This window comes from Pseudorasbora parva, chromosome 13 (assembly GCF_024679245.1).
Source record: "Pseudorasbora parva isolate DD20220531a chromosome 13, ASM2467924v1, whole genome shotgun sequence".
NCBI classification, from domain to species: Eukaryota; Metazoa; Chordata; class Actinopteri; order Cypriniformes; family Gobionidae; genus Pseudorasbora; species Pseudorasbora parva.
Genome location: NC_090184.1, coordinates 39,609,173 through 39,625,347, shown reverse-complemented (window position 1 = coordinate 39,625,347; position 16,175 = coordinate 39,609,173). Strand labels below are relative to the sequence as shown.

Here is a 16,175-nt window from a genome sequence, read left to right as displayed (position 1 = left end):
GAGAGAGAGAGAGAGAGAGAGAGAGAGAGAGGGGCCAGCGAGAAAGACTTTGTCAGAGAAAGGCATAAAGGCATCGGAGGGAAAGGGAAAGGGAAGCTCATCTCCATCTGTGTGTGTGTGTGTATGTGAAGACAGCTGCAAAAGGAAGTAAGATTATGGAAATGTTGTTTGGCACAATATTGCAACAGATTGTTCTTTGTTGCTGCATGCTGTAAATATGTGAGTTATGATTTATGTGTGAATCCTTTCTTGCAGTAACATGGCGTGTTTATGTAACTTTGTGCATGATCCAGCTCAATCAATATTGCTCACACTTCAATATTTATTCATAAGCAAGATGGTGATGGAAATCTTGACACATCCCGCACACAGCATGCAAACGTGTTAATACAGTGCCTTCGTGTTAACAGCGCACTTCAGCTTACTAAAGTCTTAAATATTCATGTGGCCTAGTAATCAGAATTCAGTCCTGCTAAGTCCTCAGGTCTCTGGCAGGCCATGCGGTCGATAACACCTACTATCAGCACGTGCATGTGGAGCCAACAGAGGCTGTGAAACTGGCCGCTTAAGAAAGACACTTTTGTCTTTCAGTCTGTCTGCTTCTTTTAGGGTTTGTATACTCAGCTGCAGGTCTGTACGGCGATACCATCTTTAATTAAAGCATGCTCTGACAGCACACAGGCTCCTTCTGTCACCGCTGCGTGTCACTATGTGCCTCCAGTGCCTCATGTTTGGAGTTCTTTATGAGCATTATTATGAGCATTATTAATAGGAATATATTAGGATCAGTGATAGCACTGTAATATCTCTCGCACATGGCAGTATAAATATGTAATTCTGTCAGCGTTTATTCACTCTGATGTCATTTTAATCCTGTATAACTTTCTTTCAGTGGAGCAGAAAGAAGATATTTTAAAAAAATCTCTGTACAATGAAAGTCAGTGGGTCCAATGTTGTTTAGACAAAAGAAATAAATGCATACAGGGTTGGGAACAACATGTGAGTAAATCATTTTTTTAATTAATTTTGTAGGGTTCTTGAGCTGAATTTAACATTTTTATTTCAATGGAGCTTAAAAAGTTTTTAGTGTCACATTATATATGTTTAAACGTGATTTTTGACGTGAAGTATTTGTATTTAGTCAGCCTCTATCACACATCTGGCAGACTCCAAGCATGACGTATGTTTGTTTTTTTGCTAGTTTCAGCCTGACGCAGACAGTTATCATTTTAACGTCCAGGACCACGTTGTTTAAATGGCAAATGAACTCGCGCCCATCTGTTTGCCCATGGGCGGTGGTCTCAAAAAAACAGGTGTGTTCAGCCGCACTGTCGGAGCATTGATATAAATTCGTGCTCTTTAGTCCATTCTGGATTAAAAGAGGTCTGACGTTTCAGCATGTAACGTTATGACATGACATAGCCTTGCGCCAGATGCCGGACAAGGGGGCTTAAAATCCGGACTGTCCGGCCAAAATCCGGACTTATGACTACCCTAGACTCAGCGCAACTGGCTTTTAAAGGGAATGGGAGATGAGACTCTTGGTTCATTGCACGTTACACCAAAAACACACCCATGACTCATTAAGAGACTATAGATACAACCCTTTTGGACTATGTGCCTGGCGTGACAACGTTTTTCTTTTCGAGACGTTAAACTGTTATCATAGCTATCAAAATCCAGTGTTCTGTATTTTGCGTACGTGAGTTTTTGTTGTAGCTGGCTATAAAAATAAAAATTGTGTACTGTGCTAATTAATTGAGATTTCTTACAGTTCTTACATGTTGTTGGCCTTGTTTGTTTCGTTGCTTCTATTGCTCTACCCTTTTTTGTAAGTCGCTTTGGATAAAAGCGTCTGCTAAATGATTAAATGTAAAAATGTAAATGTAAGTGTAAACTATAGCAAAAGTGCATTCGGACACACCCTAAGTGCACCTGCACCAAGAGCTTCAGACTATGAGCTCAGATCGTTAAAATAGGGCCCATAAATGCAGCAGTTTTAAACATTGAAGATAATGAGGAATGTTTCTTGAGCAGTAAATCAGCATATTAGAATGATTTCTGAAGGATCATGTGACATTGAAGACTTTCAGCTTCAGCTTTGTCATTGCAGGAATAAATTACAATACATATATTAAAACAGAAAGCAGCAATATTATCAGGGTAAGGGTTAACCATAAATATAAAGGCATAACAAGGCTGTTAAAACACACACATAAAAATAAATGTGTTTATTTTGAAGGCCATTACAAGGCATACTCTATTCATGTTAGTGGTAAATCAGCCGTGGGACGAAGCTGTGTTGATTAATTCCTTTCCCAGTGCTTCTGGCCAAATCTGCAGGACAGACAAAGGAGCTTTCACTGTTTTTAGGAGCACTGGATTGAAAGAGGAGAGGGGATTGGAGGGTTTAGCATTCCACACCACTGACTGATTGTTTTTTGGATTTTTTTAAAACCATGCTGTCTTTTATTTCATGCATGTAGTATGTCATTTTTTATGTGGCAAGGCTAAATTATTTGTTGTTATCTTAAATGTTGGCTATTAATGTCAATGTTGCATGCACACACATCATGTGATCTTGCATCATAATATTGCTGCTAGAGTTGTGGGTATTTACACAGGTGTGGCTGTGTGTCATAAATACACATGAGACAATCGATAACTTAGGTGCAAAGGTTTGTGGAAGGTCAAAGTTGAAATTATATTTGTAAAATATTTTTTAGATTAGTTTCACAGAGCCTGTTTTCTCTCCAAAGTAAAAATGAACATTTATAATATTTACAAATATTAAATAATTTTATAAATTGCATTAAGAAACAAAAATGTTTTTTGCATTGTGACATTATTTTTTAACACACTTTTCAATACAGTCACATTTCACATTACTGTAACTGGCAATAATACATTGTTTAGATTGTAAAGTATTTATATGGTAGAATTTGTTGTTCTGCCTTTATTTTGATTTAAATTGTGCTCAGACATGGTCGATTCTCATTACTGCATTAAGATAATGCACTTCCAATGAGAATAATGATGAGAACATTATGAGTACATGCGCATTTCAGCCGATTTTTTACCGGTCCCAGAGAGTGTGACAAAGTTTGTTCAACTCTGAGTAAAACACAGCGCTCATCAGTGTCACTTTTTACCCAGCCATCTAATCACAGTGGAGGAGGTGTGGGACAATTACAACACTGACCAACTGCCACATTCTGCTTGTACAACATCAGCAGATGACAACAACAAGAACGGAACAAAATGATTTTAAAAAAAAGCCAGAGCATGTATCGGAAAATTTATACAGAAACCAACTATATGTGAAATGACATACTAGTAACATTTCCACGGATATTCCGTATCATAGCAAGCAAAGCTTCTCAAATGAAAGAGAGGAAAAAAAACAGGTGGACTAGGTCTACTACTCTACGTTACTGCTGATGCTGCATACATACATATGCATATATATATATATGCATATATATATATATGGATTATATATATATATATATATATATATATATATATATATATATATATATATATATATATAATCCAAATTCGGTACATTTGGATTCTATGCATACCAGTTAGCCGGATCATGTGGGCCGGATCTGGGCCAACACTGCTGTCTGAGCTGGAACAAGCTAATTGGCCTCTGCTGATCCTGCAGCCAATGAGATTGCTTGGTCAACATTTAAATGGTTCAGAGTTCCTCTGAAACCCTCCACCTCCATCTTTGCTGATGTACATCATTTCACAGACATTTTTTTCTGTAATATGGCATAATTTACTGTATTAGGAGAATGACTAAAACTGGTAGGCCCATAATAAAGGTGGAAATGTGCTTGATAATCAAATAATACTGTTAAATATCTAAAATAATGTCACCATGGAAAAGACAAAGTTCCTAATATATATACATACATACAAATCCTGTAGTAGATCAAGGCAGGTGGAGCTGGGGGAGGTGGAGGGTTTCAAAGGAACTCTGAACCATTTAAATGTTGACCAAGCAATCTCATTGACTGCAGGATCAGCAGAGGCCAATTAGCTTGTGCCAGGTCAGACAGCAGTGTTGGCCCAGATCCGGCCCACATGATCCGGCTAACTGGTATGCATAGAATCCAAATGTACCGAATTTGGATAATATATATATATAGACAGCAGTGTTGGCCCAGATCCGGCCCACATGATCCGGCTAACTGGTATGCGTTGAATCCAAATGTACCGAATCTGGGCCGACACTATGTTTTGGGATGAATCATTACATCCGGGATGTAATGATGCGAGTGCGACTGCTTACTAAAGGACCTATCAGCGTCTTGAGTTTCATGATTGAACTAGACATTAAAATAATTATGCTTTATTTTCTTTCTGTAAATATAATTTCTAACTTTTAAATTAAGAGTGAAATCTAAAAAAACGAAACAAATACATGGCTTTGTAGATTAAGCCTTTGACCTTCACCTGTGTGTTTTTTTAAACACAAGGCCGATTTTCGGTAATGCTTCATAAAGTATAAGGTGTTTACTTCCTGCTTCGCTACAGTTCGGACGCTCTTGCTTACTGCTCCGCGCTTTGCTCTATCGCTTCTATATTTTATCTCATAATTTTAACTTCAGCAAATCAACACAGTGCTCTAACAACAAAGCTTGACTTCAACGATAAAACTAGAAACTCTGTTGACTGGCTGGATTACTACAAAAAAGTGGAACATTTCATCTGACCAGCCTCTCGCTGCCATCAGCTTACATTCCGGAAGGGAAAACACAGCTGCCTACTATCGAAAGGATAAGAAAATGCCTCTTCTAGCTAAGGAATCTTCTTGCTGCAAAAACTGCCACAGACTTTTACAAAGGATTGCAGTTCTTGAAACAAAGTTATTTGCGAAACCACCAAACCGGACGAATCACACAGCAGAGCTTCATCACGAACACCCTCTGCACACAGCCGGTGAGTCCCATAAATTTAGTGCTACTCAACAAATAGAGAAACAAGAAACTGATCAACACACTAATCGATGGCACAAACAGGGGGCAAGACCCAAACGCACTCAAGACATCAGATTGTCACGAGCTTCATATATTGCTGCCGTTGCATGCTCTACCCCAGACACAAGGATTGCAAACACTAGTTTCCGACCACCTTCTATACATCTCGAAAACAGATTTGAAGTATTAATGAATGTGGGTGAGGAATCCCCAAACGTGATGAATATGATCGAACACAGATTGCATCAGCCCACAGCTAACACTAATGCTAACAGGCGCTCAAGGTCGAGCAGACAGCGGCCCTCAGCTCAGAGCGCAGCCGAGCCAAGGACTCTACAGTCAGAAACATTCGCAGCAGAGATACAACTACATGCTGCCTTCCACAAGCAACCATTTCTGATGTAAACAGGGAGATTCAGAACATTCTGATGAAACATAAGACTGCAAATCAACTAATCATTCATGTGGGGAAGAATGATATTCAGAGAGAGCAGTCAAAACTCATGAAGTCGGACTTCAATGAACTTTTTGAAACACTTAGAAAACTGAAAGTTCAGCCATTCATCAGTGGACCACTGCCAGCAAGAGGAACAAATAGATTCTCAAGGTTGCTTGGGCTTAATACATGGCTGCAAAAAACCTGTAACATGAATGGAGTGAACTTCATTGATAACTTCAATCTCTTCTGGAGTCAGAGACAACTGTTTACATCAAATGGCCTCCATCCAAACAAACTTGGTGCAAGAGTGCTAAAGGGCAATATTTATTTTTCCCTTCATCATCCTTCAGCTGTGTGTTTTAACCCACTCAACCTGATACAGAGTATGGATGACCAGAGGACTTCATTTCAGCTCCTGAATGGACATTCGGTTGACACATCCCACAAGGACAATGAGAACTCCACGCAGCCACAACAAATGCTCATGGACACACTCCCAGCTGAGCCCTGCCCACAGAGCTCACTACAGACAGACTGTGACGGATTAGAACTGCTCCAAGATTCAGCACCCAAAGATGACTTTCTTGAAAATGGACAGCAAAGCCAGGACAACATACTTCAGCTTTCGATAACACCAGAGCAACAGCCCCTCTCACCGGACATGTCATTCCTCTCTCCAGCATCCCCGCATTTGGGCTTCTCAGAGAAAATGGAGGAACTGATTTTTGTTGGAACTAGACTATCACACTCGATTGCTGCGAGCCCCCAGATATCAACCAAAAAGCGTCGAGCCCCACAACCACCAAAGCCTGTGGGCCCAGCTCCCCCTCCTCCTGTGAGATTTCTTCGGTCACAACGCCAGGGCCCACACCCTCCTCCATCTGTTGTAGGTGAACCAAAAATATCTGATTCCAGCTCTCAGTGATGTGTTTTGGGTCCCCGCTATGATAACAGTAACTTTATCAAATGTTTACAAAACAAGTGGGAACCCAATGTGCCTGCCTCTTTCTCTATCTCTGTTCTGTTACGTGAAAGAAAGTCTAAGGCCTTGTCAGGCCGTTTAACAAACCAATATAATCTGCTGCCTGTCACTTGTCAAACTGAGACTAATGTGGGTGAAAAAAATAATACTGTTAAGTTAGCACTTTTAAACATCTGTTCACTTAAGAACAAATCATTCCTAGTCAGCGACTTAATAACCACAAACAACCTAGATTTTTTGCTTCTAAATGAAACGTGGATAGAAGAAAACTGTAGTGCAACAGTCCTCATGAAGCAGCCCCTCCTAACTTTACTTTTATGAGTGTTTGCAGAGCAGTTAGGAGAGGTGGGGGTGTTGCTGCTCTTTTTAAAGATGTCTTTCAATGTAAGCAAGTGTCATTTGGTGAATATTTGTCTCTAGAATATCTGGGTATTGTGTTAAAAGGTGCTCCACGCATCCTGCTTATCATTGTTTACAGGCCTCCAAAGTACTCGCCAGCCTTTATTGAGCAATTTACAGAACTGTTATCAATAATTTCCGCAGAGTTTGACTGTTTTGCTATTGCTGGGGATTTTAACATTCACATAGATAATATTGAATCCAGTACAACAAAAGAGTTCATGACTGTTCTTAACACTTTTGATTTGACACAGCATGTACATGGACCCACACACAATCGTGGACACACTCTAGACTTACTTATCAGTAAGGGTCTAAACATTTCATCGATTGTTATTAAGGATGTGGCACTGTCTGATCATTTCTGTATTTTCTTTGACATATCAATCTCTCCTGCCATTGAAGCTAGATCTGTCTCTGTCAAAAAGAGATGCTTAAATGAGAACACTAATGTGCTGTTTATGAAGGCTTTATCTCTAAAACCAAGCATATCTGCAGACTGTGTTGATTTTCTCCTTGACTCCTTTAGCTCAAAAGTTAAGAGTGTAATTGATGATATTGCTCCTCTGAAAGTCAGGAAAAAGAGTGGCAAACAAAAGGCACCATGGAGAAACTCAACAGCAGTTCAAATAATGAAAAGACAATGCAGAAAATCTGAACGAAATTGGCGGAAGACAAAACTTGTAGTCCATTATAACATCTATAAAGACAGCCTTCATGCTTTCAATGTTGAACTAGGCAAAGCTAGACAGACCTTCTTCTCAAATATTATAAACAAACACATAAACAACACGCACACTCTTTTTGCTACTGTAGACAGACTAACAAACCCCCCGAGTCACATTCCCAGAGAAATGCTCTCAGACAGCAAATGCAGCGAGTTTGCTTCCTTCTTCTCAGAGAAAATCAAAAATATCAGAAAGGCGATCAGCACATCCTTGAGTTGCTCTGGGGTCAGACAGACCAGACCAAAACCTCAGAAAATTACTATGTCTGATTTCGAAACAATTGACGGTCAAATTTTAGAAGACACAGTACAGCATCTTAAAACATCAACCTGCGCCCTTGACGCACTCCCCACTTATTTTTTTAAAAAGTGTGTTTAACTGTTTAGAAGCAGATCTCCTAGAAGTGGTGAACTCCTCACTTCTCTACGGGACTTTTCCAACCGCCCTTAAAACTGCAATAGTTAAGCCTCTTCTGAAAAAGAGAAATCTGGATAACTCCATACTGAGCAACTACAGACCAATCTGGTTTCCGACCGCATCACAGCACAGAGACAGCGCTCATAAAGATTATAAATGATATTCGCTTAAATACTGATACAGGCAAAACATCAATTCTGGTTCTACTCGATCTCAGTGCTGCATTCGACACTGTAGACCACACCATACTTCTAGACAGGCTGGAAAACTGGGTCGGGCTTTCTGGGATGGTCCTCAGATGGTTCAGCTCATACTTAGAAGGGAGAGGTTATTATGTGAGTATAGGTGACCATAAGTCTGATGGATTGCATTGATGAAGTTAACAACTGGATGTGCCAAAACTATCTTCAGTTAAACAAAGACAAAACTGAAATCACTACATTTGGAAACAAAGATGAAATTCTCAAGGTGAACGCATATCTTTAGGCTAAAGGTCTGATAACAAAAAATCAAGTCAGGAATCTTGGTGTGATTTTGGAGTCAGACCTGAGTTTCAGAAGTCATGTCAAAGCAATAACTAAATCAGCATACTATCATCTGAAAAATATTGCAAGGATTAGATGTTTTGTCTCCAGGCAAGACTTAGAGAAACTCGTTCATGCTTTCATCACCAGTAGGGTGGACTAATGGCCTTCTCACCGGCCTTCCCAAAAAGACCATTAGACAGCTCCAGCTCATACAGAACGCTGCTGCCAGGATTCTGAGTAGAACCAGAAAATATGACCATATCACACCAGTCCACAGGTCTTTACACTGGCTGCCAGTTACATCTAGGATCGATTTTAAAGTTCTACTACTTGTTTATAAATCTCTCAATGACCTAGGACCTCAATACATCGCAGATATGTTGATTAAATACAAACCCAACAGATCACTCAGATCAGCAGGATCAAATCAGTTAGAAATACCAAGAGTTCACTCAAAGCAAGGAGAGTCTGCCTTTAGCTATTATGCCAGCCGTAGTTGGAACCAGTTTCCTGAACAGATCAGATGTGCTCCAACAGTAGCCACATTCAAATCCAGACTCAAAACACATCTGTTTAGCTGTGCATTTACTGAATAAGCACAGAGCACTGTACGACCGACTGATTGCACCTTATCTATTCATCATTTTTTAAATTATTTTTTATAACTGTTTTAGTTTACCTGCTCTTTTATCATCATTTTATTATTTTTAATTCTCTTTACATTGTATTCTTTTTCTTATGCATTTTTTAACCCTATTTTAATTCCTTTCTATGTAAAGCACTTTGAATTGCCATTGTGTATGAAATGTGCTATATAAATAATCTGCCTTGCCTTGCCTTGCCTAATGCGATATATCACGATAATGGATTTGCACGATATTGTTATCGTGGGCACTTCAAAATATCGTAAATAATAATTTATTAACAATTATTAAATTTTTTATAATGCACTCAAGAATACTTTGCCCATCAACCTTATAAATGCTCAACACCGCTGTATGCTGTGTCAAAGGGACACGCTCAGATGTAAACAAGCCCAACATGCGTTTGCACATGACTGAACAGGTGAAGGAGACAGGCTGAATGAAATGCACCTCAGTGACAGCAGAGGGTGCTGATGGAATGGCAGAATGCAGCGGTTACCCCGGAAACCCGCAAACAAAAGCAAACCCTAGTGAAGAAGTTTTTAAAACAGCCATTCATTTTTGTAATCTCAATGTTTTTCATCACAGGCTCAGCACCAAATACTTAGTACTTAAAGACCTAATAGGCTATTTATTTTCAAACTTAAACATTATGTTTTAATCTGGACTACAACATGCCCCAATGATTAGATTTTTTTGGTGATCAGTATTTCTTAACTAACATTAACAAAAACATTATACTTTCTGTAACAAATGTAGCTATAGCTCAATCTTAGTTAAGGCATTAAATAATAAGACCTTATATTAATTTGTTACCTGTTGTTCTTATAGCCTAATTCTTTTGCACTTTAATCTGTTTAAAAATTGTACTTTTACAGCTATGGAAAAAATTAAAAGCAAGAGACCACTTAAAATGATTTCTCTTATTTTTTTCAAGAGCTGTATATATTTTTGGTGCATTATTGTATTTAAACATTCAGTTATTTTTGTTATTACAAAAATAGTTCTTAAAGCTGTTATGCTATGACAACACTTTTTTGCAATTTATTTCAATATCGTGATAATATCGTATACCGTGATAAAAGCTTCGCAATTAATCCCAACATGAAAAATTGATATCGCCACATGCCTACACTGATGCCATCATGTCTTTTTTGTGTAATTATTTCGGACATTGCTTTAAAGTTTATCCTTTGTGAATCGTGGTGCTGTTAATGTCATATGTTTTGCTGACCGTAATCCTTTATTCTCTTTGTGAACCTCTGTTTCTCTCATTGAGGATGCTGTTGAGTTTGTTGGCAGTGGCGGTGGTTTCAGCAGCTGTCCTGTACGTCCTGTATCAGTGGCTGATCCCTGCAGCTGTGCAGAACAGCGGCTGGATGGCGCTCCTCTGGCACGATGTCATCCATGAGCGCTTCCTTAACATCATTACGGGATCATCACGACCTCAGGTGACCCTCGCTGTCATTCATTCATACGTCACTCACGTGTGCAGAGATCAACCTGCTGTGTTTGATGCAAGGATTTTACGATATTGAAAAAGACTGATATAAAAGTAACAAACAGTACCATGGCAATACTAGGTAACACTTTCTATAAAGCCAATGCTTATAATGAATTATAGCCAAATTTATACTTATTTATAAGTATAATAGTTCTATAAATATATTTATAAAGACTTATTAACTGCATTATAAGAACAGTTATAGTTACATTTATATTATAATTTATATTAAGTCATGCATATGCTTTTTCAATGCACATGCTTATAATCCATTATACACTGATTTATAAGTATTAATTAATCAGTCGTTTATAAAGATGCAGCCTGCTTTGCTATAATATTGTAATATTATAGTTAAATTACTTTTTAGTAATTCAGATTTCAATAAGTGACTATATTGTTATAGCCATGTTGTGTTCTTAAAAATAATTATTGTGAGTAATAATACAGTTACTAACTCCTATAAATGCATCATTGATTTAAGTGATTTAAGTCATTAAGCTTTAAGTGAAAACATAGGATGCAATTTTCCAAAGGCAAATGTTAAGATGTGCTTATTATACTTTTTAAGTTGTTTATTTGTAAATGTAACTAATAAACAATAATAATAATTAAAAAAAAAAACAGAAATCATTAATACAGACAGTTGAAAAAAAAAAAATATATATACATATATATATATTTTTTTTATGTTACATACTAGCAAAACACTGCAACATTTTTATTTTTTTAAGTAAGATTCCAAGATAAAGAACTGCTATAATTAAGCATTATATTATATTATAACTAATTACATACGACTAAGTGTATAATGGATTGAGCATGCGCATTGAAAAAGCAAATGCACGACTTATAGGAAATTATAATATAAGTCTAACTATAACTATTAATATAATGCAGTTAAGGTATTAATAAGTCTTTATAGATATATTTATAGAATAGTAATACTAATGAATAAGGATAAATGAGGCTTATACATTATAAGCATTTATAGAAAGTATTTATTATACAAAATATGTTATATGTATTTATTTATATTATTTTAAATGTTCTTATTATTACAAATTTTCTGGTAACATTTTACATTAAGGTTGGTTAACAATTAATGCATTATCTAACATGAACTATCTTTACTGTAGTATGAAAGAAATAATGATAAATAATCAAACTATTTAATAAATAATAAGTATTTATACATTATGGTAACTCGACGATTTATTTTATGATTAAATAAATAATATTTTTTAGATTATTTTCATTACTGCAAGTAAATCTTGGAGTATAAATATCATGGTACATGAATAAGGCAATCATTTAGTACCATATATTAAAATACCATGGTATTACCTGAACCATGGTAGGGCCTACTTTGACAGTACATTTTGTTAAAGGGATGAGTAAACAGGATTATAAAACTCAAGATTCAAATAACATTTTGAAAGCCAGAGTAATTAATGGCCTCGTGTTATTTTGCAAGTGTTGTTCCCTGGCTTTGCTCTAGAACACTAATTTTGCTGATTTATATGAACACAGCGCATGCTGAAAGCCGTTCAAAAGAACGCCACAAAAGGCGACCCTCAGAGCGTTATCTCAGCCATCGACTACAACTGCCGGCACAAAGAATGGGCCATGAACGTGGGCGACGATAAAGGTAGCAGCCTGTTTTCCATCCCCTTACCTCCTTTTCTGCACCCTTTCAAATTAACTCAGCATTTGCTTGATGTTTTTTCCCTTGTATCATCTCTCTCTCTCTTCTCCGCTCTCGAGTAAATGGCCTTGAGGCAGCTCACAAGCGGCTGTTCTGAATGAGAAGTGATGGCAGTCTCCAGTCTACTGGGTCAATATGCTCTCTGCGTGACTGCACGCACGCACACTAGTTGCATGAACGCCTGTGCACAATCTACAGCCTTTGAATCCGAAACAATCAACAGCAGCAGTTTGGTGCACTGATGCATTATGGGACTGAGGCTGGATTCATTTCAGATGTGATCCCGAATATAGAAATAAACGTAATATAGCCTACAAAATTATAATATCTTGATAGTTGTCAGATATTAGTGTCTATAAGTGTCAAATGTCTATAATTTGGTTTGAGGGGAAGTGACTTCATAAATCCATTAGAAGGTCACCAAAAAAGGTGATTAAATGTAATGAGCAAAAATACTAGCATACAACATTTTTTATTTAAATTTTTTTATTTATTTTTTAAAGATTTTTTGTTGTTTACCAATATCTAAACATACCAATTAACGTGTAGAAGCAAAACAATTAAACTATCAAAGCATCAAAATAAAGTGAGTTTATTCCAATGTTATTTAGTATCAAGGTACTATAGTTTTTATTTCATATTTTACATTTTCTCACTTTAAATTTAAAGTCTTCACTTTTTTTGGGTGTCTTCACACAGCCTAGCTTAGCATAAAGACTGGAGGTAAATGGCTCCATAGCCTACTACTCAATAAGTGACAAAAACAATGGCAACATTTTCCTATCTGTGATGTATGTTGTGATGTAGTGTGTACTAAGACTGATGGAAAATTAAAAGTTGCAATCTTCTAGACCGAAATGGCTAGGAACTATACTCTCATTCCTGCGTAATAATCAGGGAAATTTGTTGCCGTACAATGGGTTCTTTATTAATATTTTCTTATCTAATGCGGTAAAAGACCGACTGTATGACACCAAACATCATCAGTATGTTATTGTCCCTATTAGCAGCTCACTTTCATGCGCAACAACAGGCACTGATGAATAAATGCTGCCAATGAGGCAGAAAGGCCCTAATGATATTTCGACTCTGCCATTAGCAATCTCATTGATTCGTTTTCTGAATTCAGTTCAGTTGTGTGTGTGTCTCTCTGAAGGGCTCATATTGGACTCTGTGTTGACGGAGGTGAACCCCAGAACGGCTCTGGAGCTCGGCACGTACTGTGGCTACTCCAGCGTTCGTATCGCTCGACTGCTGTCCCCTGACTCCAAACTTATTACCCTCGAATTCAACCCAGCCTTTGCTGCGGTTGCTCGTCAGATCATTGCATATGCCGGCCTTCAGGACAAGGTGAGGAAAAAAGAGATGTGAAAAATGATGGGTATTTTATCATTCGTCACATTGGTCATGGAAGGTCAAGTCATGCACATTGCATTGTGGATGAAGAAAATAAAATGTATTTTAGTATAAAAATGGCTTTTTCATTATTACTATTTTTAAATTAGTATTTTTTAAAAAGCCAGTTTTGAATGAAGGCAGGACACAGAACATTTTGGAATGCCAAAATGTGATTATTTTGTTGATTCCAATGACATCTCAAAGGACTAACCATGTATTTTGAAGGTTATAAAGCTTTCATTAGGCCCCTTTCTGTTTTTTAAAGGTTACTATAGTGGAAGGAGCCTCTGGTGATTTGATCCCCAAAATGAAAGAGCGATTTGGAATAAAATCTTTTGATTTTGTGTTTTTGGACCACTGGAAAGATCGTTACGTTCCAGATACTAAACTTCTTGAGGTAAAAAGCTTAAAGAAATACAGTTTACACTCTTAGAAATAAAGGTTCTTTATTGTCATCTATGGTTCCTGGAACTTTTAACATCCATTTTGCAGTGATGTCCTAGAACAAATGGTTCTAGGACATCACTGCAAAAAAACAAAAAAGAACAAAAAACCTTTTGGAACTTTTATTTTAAAGTGTGTACTTTAACCAATCAAGAAATTATTCTAACATAAGGAAAATTAAAAATGTATTTATTTCATAACATGCAGGAGTGTGGTCTACTCAAGAAAGGCACTGTCCTGTTGGCTGACAACGTCATTTGTCCTGGAGCCCCGGAATATTTGAAATATGTGAGGAACAACCCACGCTATGAGAGCAGATACTACCCGTCCCACCTGGAGTACACCAAAGCAGAAGATGGTCTGGAGAAATCTGTCTTCTTGGGATGAGAAAGATCTCATTTTACAAGCAGATGTACATAAATGGTTGTGTAAAATGGGCGACACGAGGGGGGTGGGGGTGGAGAACAAGCCAATCCTTGCCGTGTCTTCTAGGATCAGACAAACTGATCTTTTTATCTCAAAAACTCACTTGCAACAACGTAATGCTGTGAAAAGTCAGTTCCACAATTTCTGCTGACCAATGGTTTAAGATATTTTACAATACAACCTTATGATATCTTGTAAAAATTTTCAGGAAGGTGATTGTACACTGTCAGAAAAAAAGGTAAATTTCTGTCACTGGGGCGGTACCCTAAGGTACAAAACCGAAAAGGTACTAATATGTACCTTTAAGGTTCTACTATGTCCCTTTAAGGTGCTAATTTGCACTCTTAAAGTACTGATATGTACCTTTTACGGTACTAATATGTACCATTTATGGGTGAGTAAGGTACAAAGATGTACCTTTTCACTTTTGTACCTTAGGGTACCACCCCAGTGACAGCACTGTACCTTTTTTTCTGAGAGTGTATTCTTTTATAAACCTATGAAATTCAATCTTCTAAACCCACTTAAACTCCACGAACCCTGTCCGGAATGACATCGTTATGCATATACTTTCAATTTTAAATGTCTGTGGACATTTACCAGCTATGACGTCATATGTGGTACCATTTGGAGATATGCATCACTTTGGCATTTGTTTTAGACAAAGTAAGGTATTTACACTAAATTACTCTGGTACCATTTTCGCCTGGTTTTGGCCTACCCAAATTGAAAAGCCTCCCATACACACATACAGTGGTCTAAGTTTTACAGGAAACTCTTTGAAGTTACATAAAACACTGCTAAACGCTATCACTTTTAGCAGTGTTTAATGTAACTTCCAAAGGATTTCCTTTAAAATTACACAAACATGTTGAACTTAGACCACTGTATGTGTGTATGGGAAGCTTTTCAAATTGGGTAGGCCAAATCCAGGCAGAAATCCCAAAAATGGTCCTGGTTTTTAATGGGGTCATATAATGCCATTTTTGTACAAGTTAATATGATTCTTTAGTGTCTAAATGAAAACTTTGCAATACACTTTAATTAAAAATTCTAATTAGTATTGAAAGAAAACCAGCACGTGGAGTCGTTGCCCTTGACAACAGTAGAAGCGAAAGAATGCCGATGGAAGTCTCTGAGGACACATCTGTGCAACTGTATCAATTTTAACCGGAATTGGACCCGGGACAATGGCAGCTCCAACGAAATTCGACAATTAAGGCTTAACAGTATGTTTCTGAATGGTTGGTTAATGTAATGTCACTTTGATCTGTCCTTATGTTCTGGCAGCGTAGTGATTTAGAATACTGTGTTTTTACTGACGTGTACGTTAGTTCATTAACAGATTTTTACAGCCAATGCCAATAAAACCTTTTTTCTGTTAATGTCGGTTTGTCAGTAATGCGTAACATTATCTACAGTGAGGAAAATAAGTATTTGAAAACCCTGCTATTTTGCAAGTTCTCCCACTTAGAAATCATGGAGGGATCTGAAATTGTCATCGTAGGTGCATGTCCACTGTAAGAGACATAATCCCCCCCAAAAAATCCAGAATTCACAATGTA

The 16,175-nt window shown here is 37.4% G+C and overlaps 1 protein-coding gene across 1 annotated transcript; it reads left to right on the top strand.

Moving 5' to 3' along the window:
• Positions 1–15,363, top strand: comta (catechol-O-methyltransferase a). The gene is made up of 6 exons (XM_067414346.1): positions 1–147; positions 10,410–10,581; positions 12,168–12,285; positions 13,499–13,692; positions 14,006–14,137; positions 14,392–15,363. The coding sequence occupies exons 2-6, from the start codon at positions 10,411–10,413 to the stop codon at positions 14,569–14,571; spliced, it is 795 nt and encodes a 264-aa protein (XP_067270447.1). The 5' UTR covers positions 1–147; position 10,410; the 3' UTR covers positions 14,572–15,363.
• Positions 15,364–16,175: the final 812 nt, after the last annotated feature.

Bases quoted from the DNA above. Each gene is read 5' to 3' on its own strand.
- comta (XM_067414346.1), top strand. From the start codon at position 10,411: ATGCTGTTGAGTTTGTTGGCAGTGGCGGTGGTTTCAGCAGCTGTCCTG. The intron at 10,582-12,167 runs GTGACCCTCGCT...ATATGAACACAG, and splicing joins CGGGATCATCACGACCTCAG to CGCATGCTGAAAGCCGTTCA. The intron at 12,286-13,498 runs GTAGCAGCCTGT...GTCTCTCTGAAG, and splicing joins GAACGTGGGCGACGATAAAG to GGCTCATATTGGACTCTGTG.